This window comes from Dama dama, chromosome 5 (assembly GCF_033118175.1).
Source record: "Dama dama isolate Ldn47 chromosome 5, ASM3311817v1, whole genome shotgun sequence".
NCBI classification, from domain to species: domain Eukaryota; kingdom Metazoa; phylum Chordata; class Mammalia; order Artiodactyla; family Cervidae; genus Dama; species Dama dama.
Genome location: NC_083685.1, coordinates 2,435,259 through 2,445,025, shown reverse-complemented (window position 1 = coordinate 2,445,025; position 9,767 = coordinate 2,435,259). Strand labels below are relative to the sequence as shown.

At 53.4% G+C, this 9,767-nt stretch overlaps 2 gene segments (V, D, J or C); both read left to right on the top strand.

Annotated features, from left to right (window-relative positions):
* Nucleotides 1-581: 581 nt before the first annotated feature.
* On the top strand, nucleotides 582-1,511 carry LOC133057921 (immunoglobulin lambda variable 8-61-like). The segment is given in 3 exon segments: nucleotides 582-662; nucleotides 761-1,071; nucleotides 1,404-1,511. Coding segments are annotated over 3 exon segments (465 nt in total).
* Nucleotides 1,512-5,574: 4,063 nt separating this feature from the next.
* On the top strand, nucleotides 5,575-6,131 carry LOC133057920 (immunoglobulin lambda variable 1-36-like). The segment is given in 2 exon segments: nucleotides 5,575-5,648; nucleotides 5,758-6,131. Coding segments are annotated over 2 exon segments (429 nt in total).
* Nucleotides 6,132-9,767: the final 3,636 nt, after the last annotated feature.

The following is a 9,767-nucleotide window of genomic DNA, read 5'->3' as shown; positions in this document are numbered from 1 at the left end:
GGAGGCTGTCACCCCAGGCCTGTGTCTCTACATGTCACTCTCAACCCCCAGCCCTGATTCACCAGCGCTGGGACTAGGGACACTTTACAAGATGGTGTTCAAGGGCCACGCCTTTCCCTTCACACCAGACACAGGCTCTGGGATTTCCTCCTGGGCTCAGGGCTGGAGGGACAAGGACGGACAGCATCACACAGGTGGGACGCAGCGGTTCCCTGAGAAGGACAGAGAGTGTTCTAAAGATGGGCTCAGGTTTGGGAAAGGCTAGATGAGTGCAGCAAGAGAGGAAGACTTGCAAACTCCTCCTTCAGCCTCAGATACTCTGGGGGGGAGATGAAGGACCGAAATCATCAAGGTCACGGGAGCACATTTGCTGAAAGACGTCGCCCCATCACTCAGGGGTTCCTTCCAGTTCTGTCCCTGCTCTGTGTGAGGTCCAGCATTGGCCTCCTTCAAGTCCCCCCACCCCAGGGGAACTCAGGTGCCCTGGCCAGGGAGAGGAGGAAGTGATTTGCATGAGGCCCCTCCTCCTCCTGATAGGATGGAGGCATGAAAAGGCCCAGGACCCCACCTCCAGCCCAGGAGGCTGAGGAGCCCACGTCCTGGGAGGGTCCCCACCATGGCCTGGATGGTGTTTCTGCTCGGGCTCCTCATTTACGGCTCAGGTCAGGGGCCGGGTCTCTGCACCCTTGGGCCACCTCCATGCAAGGTCTCAGGGCCCTGGTCTTGATAATAACACCTGTCTCTCTCTTCTCACTCTTAGGGGTAGATGCTCAGACTGTGGTCCAGGAGCCAGCACTGTCAGTGTCTGCAGGAGGGACGGTCACCCTCACCTGTGGCCTCAGCTCTGGGTCAGTCACTACCAGTAACTACCCCGGCTGGTTCCAGCAGACCCCAGGACAGGCTCCCAGAACTTTTATCTACTATACAAACAGCCGCCTCTCTGGGATCCCTGATCGCTTCTCTGGCTCCATCTCTGGGAACAAAGCCGCCCTCACCATCACGGGGGTCCAGCCTGAGGACGAGGCTGTCTATTACTCTGCTCTATACACCGGTAGTTACAATAATACCACAGTGATGCAACCTCATGGGGAAGCACCACCAAAACCTGCTGTTGTGCTCAGAGGGGTCAGCGCTTATAGGCGGGAGAGGCAGAGAGAGGGCGGAAATGCTCAGCAGCCCATGGGGAGGGGGCTCTGGGGTCCCATCTCCTTCCAGCGTTTCATGGCCCCGCGCCTGCTCCTGTCTCTCCTCTGAGGTGTCCAGCTCTTCAAGGGGACACCTCTATGCCCATAAAGATGTGGAGGGGAATCAGGTCCACATTTTATCAACAACATTGAAGGTCAGAGTCCCCAGCACAACCAGCATGACTCTCCTTGCTGACGATGACCCTTGATGACCTGTAGGGCTGGCAGATGAAATCCAGCAACTGCACCCTGGCAGGGGTCTCAGCTTCACTGTACGGGGACCTGGTCTCCCAGGCCCTCCTGGCTGAAGCGAGCAGGGCCCCATGACCCTGGGGGTCAGGTGCCACTGGGGCTCCAGCCCATCACAGCCTCCAGTCTGAGCGTGGCCAGGAGTCAGGCTGGTCAGCTCTCCAGATCCCCATCCCAGACCTTGGCAGCCAAGGAGGGGCTGAACTTCTAGGCCACACCCCAGCCTGAGAATGACCAGGCGGACAAGCCAGGCTCGTCTGTCCCCCGCTGACTCTGCCAAATGTTGTGCAGGGAATTAGAGACAATACTGTCAGTGACACAGCCAGGAGCTCAAGGAGCCGATGCGTGGAATGTGGTCAAGGTCCCTGTGAGTGAATCTGAGGCTGTAGAAACATATGCATCTTCAGAGGCTCCAAAACTTAGTAACAAACGGATTTCAGGATTTCAGCAAGAGGATGTTATTTCCCTGGCTTTTCTTTTCTCTTCCATTAGGAGGAGGTGCTCATAAGCTCAGAGGGTCTGACCTTGAGCGGCCGGTCCCCTGGGTCAGCGGCCTCTACCTCCCCCTTCCTCTTACCTTGATATGCACCCGCACCTCGGATCTGAGTGCCCTTCTGTCCCTGCAGGGAGGCCACCTCACTTGCCCTCACATCTCAACTGAGCCCTCCCAGTTTTGTCCAGGCCCCTATGCTGTGTCCCCTCCCAGGATACGGGGACAGTACTGGGGTCCTCCCAGCGTGGAGCCCCCAGGGCATCAGCACTGGCTCGGGAGGGGAGCAGAAACCAGGGGAGCCTGAGGGACGGTGACCGTGGGGCCCGCCCCCTGCTGCATCAACAGTGCTGAATAGGAGGTGGGGGCGGGCGGTGGGCACTGCGGTCACCCCTCCCCCTGGTGTCCTGAGACCACGGAGCTCACGGGGCTGAGCGACCACCGACCGCAGCATAGCTGCCCGGCTCAGCCTGGCTGCCCCTCCCTGAGGGCAGCAGGAAGCACGAGTGGTCTCAGCGTCCCCCTGGGTGGAAGGAGCTGCTGACAGGAGTTGCCCCAGGCTCCCAGGTGGGGGTCAGCAGCACAGAGAAGTGGGATCAGGACCCCCCTTTGCTGGGCCAGTGGACAGCGGACACATACCATTGATTCATGGACTGTTGGTTGGAAGAATACAGGCAGCCCTTCCGTCCTCCGTTTCCCCATCATGACCACTCCCCGAGCACATCACCAGGGGGCGCTGTGCACCTGCTCAGAACCGGCCGACCCCGAACACACCAGATGGTCCCCTGACCCTGTCCCAGGGCCCACTGGACTGAGCTGGGCGTGACAGCAGGTGCTTCCTCTCAGGGGACAAACTCAGGGCCCGGCCCCCGGCCTCCCGCTGGGAGTGAAGCTGCACCCAGCGCCCAGGACCCACAACTGGAGGGTGATGGGCTCAGGGCGTCATCAGGCCCCACCCGCTTCCCCAGGAGCAGAGGAGGGGAGGCCCCCAAGCCCACCCCCTTGCACCGCTCCGTCTCCCCGCAGCCTCCTCTGCTGCTCCCCTGCTCTTTCCTAAGAGCACCCCTCTGACCCATGACTTTCCTCTCCGGTGCTGGGCTTCTCTCCCCAACCCTTCACCAGCGCCCGCCTCCTCCAGACCAAGGGCCCTCTACCAGCAGGGGCCGGGGTCCAGTCTTCCTTGACCAGACGCTCACTTCCTTGTCCTCCCTTGCGACCTCTCTAGCCCTCCTACCGGAGAAGCCTCAGGTCTCCAGACCCTCAGGTGTGAGCCCAGGGCATCCCCTCCCGGCCAGGGCTCTCACCGCTGCCTTACCGGGCCCTCCTTACCTCAGCTTATCGTCCTGTGGGCCCTTCTGAGTGTCCGAGATCAGCAGACCTGACCCGTCACGCACTTTCCCTCAACTCAGCTCTGAGGTGACCTATGGCTCCGGTACCTCAGCCCGCCCTGTTTCACAAGCTGCTCAGAGACGAACCCTCCCCAGCAGAGATGCGATATGTGGCAGAAAGAGCTGGTTCTATCCCTGCCTCACTCAAAGTCCAAAAACGTTAAGAATGCAAATATCTTTGTAAAAATATATTTACTGGATAATATTTAAAATTTCCTAGGATACCTATGAAGTGATTTATAGAAAAAATGAAAAGAGGATTTACAGTGATAATTAGTTTTCCTAAACTGTATCCTAGTGAATGAAAAATTAAAAGAGAACATAGATTTTTCCATCAGTTTAATTCATGCACAGATTATAAGGAATGACTGTAGATTTTCCCTAATCCATTACCACATTCTGGTTCATTTAAAATCTCCCACACCCAGAATGCATACCAATACCAGTGCAGGCAAACTACAGTTAACTGGTCTTTTCGAACCAATCACTTCGAACTCTGCCTTCTCTAACCTGCTATTTGGGATGGTTGGTCCTAAGAGCTATTGTGTATCAGGATCCCTGGGGACACACACTGCTCAGAGCCCTTCAGAGTCTCAATAAAAACTGCCAGGAGCATCACCAGGCCTGCTCCCTGCAGCCTGTGCCCTGTGCCCGCAGGAGAGACGCCCAGGAGGGGTCAGTTCATAAGACAGGACATGGGCACGGGGTCCAGTGTGGGGAAAGCTTCACACACAGCAAGTTCTGTTCAGTTCAGTAGCTCAGTCGTGTCCGATGTGTGACCCCGTGGACTGCAGCACGCCAGCCCTCCCTGTCCATCACCAACTCGTGGAGTTTACTCAAACTCAGGTCCATTGAATCGGCGATGCCATCCAACCATCCCATCCTCTGTCATCCCCTTCTCCTCCTTCCTTCAGTCTTTCCCAGCACCAGGGTCTTCTCCAATGAGTCAGTTCTTAGCATCTGGTGACCAAAATATTGGAGCTTCAGCTTCAGCATCAGTCCTTCTAATGAATATTCAGGACTGATCTCCTTTAGGATGGACTGGTTGGATCTCCTTGCAGTCCAAGGGACTCTCAAAAGTCTCCTCCAACACCAGAGTTCAAAAGCATCATTTCTTCAGTGTTCAGCTGTCTTTATAGTCCAACTCTCAACTTTTCCATGACTCCTGGAAAAACCATAGCTTTGAGTAGAGAGACCTTTGTTGGCAAAGTAATGTCTCTGCTTTTTAATATGCTGTCTAGGTTGGTCATAGCTTTTCTTCCAAGGAGCAAGCGTCTTTTAATTTCATGGCTGCAGTCACCATCTGCAGTGATTCTGGAGCCCCCAAAATTGAAGGCTGTCACTGTTTCCCCATCTATTTGCCATGAAGTGATGGGACCAGATGCCATGATCTTAGTTTTCTAAATGTTGGGTTTTAATCCAACTTTTCCATTCTCCTCTTTCACTTCCATCAAGAGGCTCTTTAGCTCACACACACAGTGAAGATCCAGGCATTTAGCAATGCAGAGTCCCACCTCAGGCCTCTCTCTACACCTTCACCCCCTCCTCAGAGAAGTGCCCCCTTTTCCTCAGGGCTGAGGGGACACACAGAGGAAGGAGGACTGTGCCCCCCAGGGGGAAGGCCCACAGAGGAGGGACCCTGCTGTCCTGTACAGAAGGAGACCCGCCTTCCCGCTCCGGGGCTGGAACTGCCCTGACCTGATCCTGATCTGAGAGGAATCTGCATCTCAGACGCCTCTTGGTCCTGACCCCTGAGTAGCCATGGAAGCAATGGACAGACTCGCCCTGAGGATTTGAGTGGAGCGCATGATGGTCCTGAGCTCACGGGGGACACAGAAGGTGTACTTGGCCTGGTGCAAAAGAGGGGACAGTGCCCAGAGCAGGGGGCAGGATCTGTCCTTGAGGGCTCTGGTTTCCTCTGGAGGATATGTGTCTGGGCCTGGACGAGAGGCGGGGGGCGCTCTGGGTCCATTCCTGAAGATGGGTGGCGGGAGGCAGAGCTGGGACCCCCCTGTCAGAGCTGCCCGCCAAGGCCTGGTGGCCTCTGCTCAGGGCTCTCAGCTGTGACCTCCCATTCTGGGGCCCACAGAGCCCCACCCCTGACAACCCTCTGGGCACCCTCAGGCATAGGACCCGGTCCAGGTCCCAGGGAGGGTTCAGTGTGATGCACAGGATCGTCTGCATGAAAGGACCCTCCCCCTCTCGGAGTATGAAGAAGGGAAGGAGCGGTGTGGGGACGCTCTGTTCAGCTGTGGGGCCACAGAAGGCAGGACGCCCTGACCATGTCCACCATGGCCTGGTCCCCTCTGCTCCTCACCCTGGTCACTCTCTGCACAGGTGACTGGATGGCGGGACAGGGGAAGGGTCTTGGGAAGACACACGGGCCCTGCTCCCTGCTCTCATGTCTGGGCCCCAGAGTCACCATCTCTGTCTCTCCCCCTTCCAGGATCCTGGGCCCAGGATGTGCTGACTCAGCCATCGTCCGTGTCCAGGTCCCTGGGCCAGAGGGTCAGCATCTCCTGCTCTGGAAGCAGCAGCAACATTGGGCATGATAGTGTGAGCTGGTACCAACAGCTCCCAGGAAAGGCCCCCAGATTCCTGATCTATGGTGATGATACCAGAGCCTTGGGGGTCCCGGATCCAATCTCTGACTCCAAGTCTGGGAACTCGGCCTCCCTGACCATCACTTTGCTCCAGGGTGAGGATGAAGCTGATTATTACTGCAGGTCTTATGATGACAGCTTGGATAGTCACATGGTGCTCCAGGCCAGGGTGGACGTGAGACAAAAACCTGCTCCTCGGCAGTGCCAGGGCTCCTGAGGCAGAACCAGCCTCTGTCAAGTCGGCTACTTCCTTTGTATGTTCCCCCTAAAACCGAGGGGTGAGACCCAGAAAATTCTGTTCTCATCTCCATGATTCTACCCCACCCGAAGTTTTTGTTAGGCAGCAACACATTTTCTGATCTTTTGAAATTGAGGAAAATCCCTGGATGCCCGTGGCAGGCGCCCTGGGGATAGAGTCCATGATGGTCAGGTCAGAACCAGAGAAACAAGAGTCCAGCTGTGTCTGAGTCAGTACACACTCAGTTTCCTGTGTCCACTATGTGTCCTGGTCCCAACAGCTCTGCTCCTCTCTGATGCTAGTATTTGACCTTCGGGGGTCCCTGCAGTTTCCAGGTCTCCAGACTGGAGTCCGGGCTCCTCGGTCATCCCTGGGCTGAGCTGAGGCCCAGGCTGCTGCTCCTGCTGTTTCTGTGACAGCCTCTCAGGCTCGCCCAGAGCTCCAGGCCTGTGGGACTAGGCCAGGGCTCCTTTCTATCTGGTGTGTGTGTGGGGGTGGGGGCCGTGGCTGCCTGGAAGTAGAGGCTCCTCCTCTCCCCTCTGTCCTCAAAGTCCCTCCAGCGGTCCACTTCCAGGAGAGGGTCTCAAAGGAAACAGATCGTCGATGTCCCCATCTCTGGGGATGCAGCGTCTCTTTGTCCTGAAGCTCAGGACCTGAGGTGGGGGTCAGACTGAGGTCATCTCAGACCTGAACTCTGACTCGGAATCCTGAGTCTCCATCACTGGGGCACCTGCCTGTTGCCAGAGCCCTGGCCCCTCTAGTCAGCCCTCACCATGAACGCCTCTGCTTTTTGCTCAGTGGAGAGATTACTTCGATTGTTGCTGCACCGACACGAGAGCATCTAAGATGCATCTTACTTGGGTCTCTTGGAACAACTTCTTCTCCTTGTTCCTCTCTGCTAAGATCCACCATCGATTCTTCCTGTTTAATCGCTTTGTCTAACACTCGCTGAATGAGGTTGAAGAATAATGGAGCAAAAGTCACATTGACTGCTCCTGATGTGAGGCATTTACACAAATTATTGTCACCATGCACCAAGCAGAGATTAGTTGATGCTTTTTCAATATACGTGTCACAAACCACCACAGAAGGCGGTACATTGATGTCATTTTTCTCCAACTAAAAAAAGTCTGTTCTGTGCCTTACTATTGAGGGAGTGAGTTCCTTAGTTGGTCACAGGTCTAGGGTCAACCATGGTGTGGTCATCTTACTGCCCACGGGCTCCAGACCCAACCTCTACAATCCCACCTGATTCATTGCTTGTTACCTTCCCCCCAAAAGGGACCTCAACACTCATCATAACCCTACACACATTCTCTCTAGGATCTCCCACAGGGTTATGAGGAGTATGCCTACAAAAAGCCATTGGTTTTCTAGTCACTAAAAATAAAGAAGCAGAAAGGATCATTTGAAAAATTCCTTTCATGATAGCATCAAAAATGAAAAAAATACTTAGGAATAAGATCATCCCAGCAGTTGAAAGACTTATACACTGAAAAATAAAAAACTCTGCTGAGAAACATTAACACAGAATTAAATGCGTGAGGAGAGACCTTTGATCACAGATGGGATGAGCTCATACTGTAAAGGTGTCCTCAGGCCTGCCCGATGATCTGCACGTTCACAGCTACCGCATCACTCGTTCTCTTCTCCCAGTTTATCCCCTCAGGTCCACAGATCACCTCCCTCTGGTTCTTTGGGAGGAAGCTGGATAAATATCTGTCTTTCTGGACTTAGATCCCCACCACCTGGAATTCCACTCCATAGCAAAGGTGGGCACCAAAAAGTCTATACTGTGGTCTGAGGTGACCTGAAAGGAAAAACTAAAACAGCCACCACCACAATATCACGAGTGTAAGAGAACCGTGGAAAACTGGGATGAGGTCTGAGTCTCTTTCTACTCTGAGAACCTTACAACTTTTATGTGGGTCAAGGAAAATGTGGACGGTAATGACCCCAGACCCCAGATGGAGCAAACTCACCTTCAGATAACCCTGATATATCTGAGAAGTGTCACTGTGCAATTATTCCTTCTCATTCTCCCTTTTCCCCTAAGACTAAGATCCTCCTTATCTTCAAATTCCATGCACACAAAATTACATATTTTCTCCACGGTATCAGAGGAACTTTATTTAATAGGCACCAAATCAACTAGTGTGGATCTTTGTCTGATGGAATCAGGCCTCAGATACAGAGAAGGAGAGAAGAACACAATTACCAGCTCATTGTGTGAAGCAGAAAAAGGTCTGCTTAGTCAAAGCTATGGTTTTTCCAGTGGTCATGTATGGATGTGAGAGTTGGACAATAAAGAAAGCTGAGTGCTGAAAAATTGATGCTTTTGAACTGATGTTGGAGAAGACTCTTGAGAGTTCCTTGGACTGCAAGGAGATCCAACCAGTCCATCCTAAAGGAAATCAGTCCTGAATATTCACTGGAAGGACTGATGTTGAAGCTGAAACTCCAATACTTTGGCCACCTGCTGCGAAGAGCTGACTCATTGGAAAAGACCCTGATGCTTGGAAAGATTGAAAGCTGGAGGAGAAGGGGATGACAGGGGATGAGATGATTGGATGGAATCACCCACCCAATGGACATGAGTTTGAGTAAGCTCCGGGAGTTCGTGATGGACAGGGATGCCTGGCATGCTGCAGTTTGTGGGGTGGCAAAGAGTCGGACACAGCTGAATGAATGAACGGAACTGAACTGAAATCAACTATTGTGGAGCTTTCTCTGATGAGAGCTGGGGCCTCAGACATGGAGAGTGAGAAAAGAACATAATTACCAGTTCATCGTGTGAAGCAGGCCCTGTAGCAACAGCTCTGAAATGGACATGAAATCATAATTCCTTGCACAGGATGAGAACAAGAATTTGGTCTGTACTTCACAGCTTACTGCACATGTTTTCTCTTCCTACACTCCTGGTTCATCCTAAACCCCTTCACCTCTTCTACCCGTCCTTCTGCTCCACATAAGAAAACATAAGAGACAGAGGATTTAAACTATCTTGTGATGTTCACACCTACTTATTCAGACACAGTCTCATTTGATTTTCTGATTATGAATCATGCATTTTTCTATTATTTTTATCTGACATTTCTGAAGAATATAAAAATTGAATGCTTATATTATTATGGAATTTCTTTAAAACTGCAGGTACATTGAAACTTCCCCCGTTCATTGATGATTTCTCAGCTCACAGGATAGCTACCCTCCCCACCACTCTGGGGGCTGGTGTGGGCGTAGGCACCTGCAGCCCTGATGCCCTGGACGGTTGTGACCAGCAGTGCTTTCACAGACTGTGTGTAGGGAGACCCTGTCTCCTCAAATGCCAGATGTGACTCTGTGGCTCCCTGTTTGGTTTCCTGATGAAGGAAGGGGCACTCACAGGTCCTCACAAGGAACAGGAAGTGATTCCACTGGGGAGGGAGGAGAGGTTCGCAGTCACGGGGGGAGCGTGGTGTTGGGGTGAACAGGATCGCTGGGGCAGGAAGGGGAGAACATCCACTATCACTCAGCCTCACATCTGCAGGGAAGGATTCAGGTTTGAGAAACGAAGGATCTGGGGGCTGATTAGGGGCAGGTTGTCACCCCATCACTCAGGGTCTCCTCCCTGTG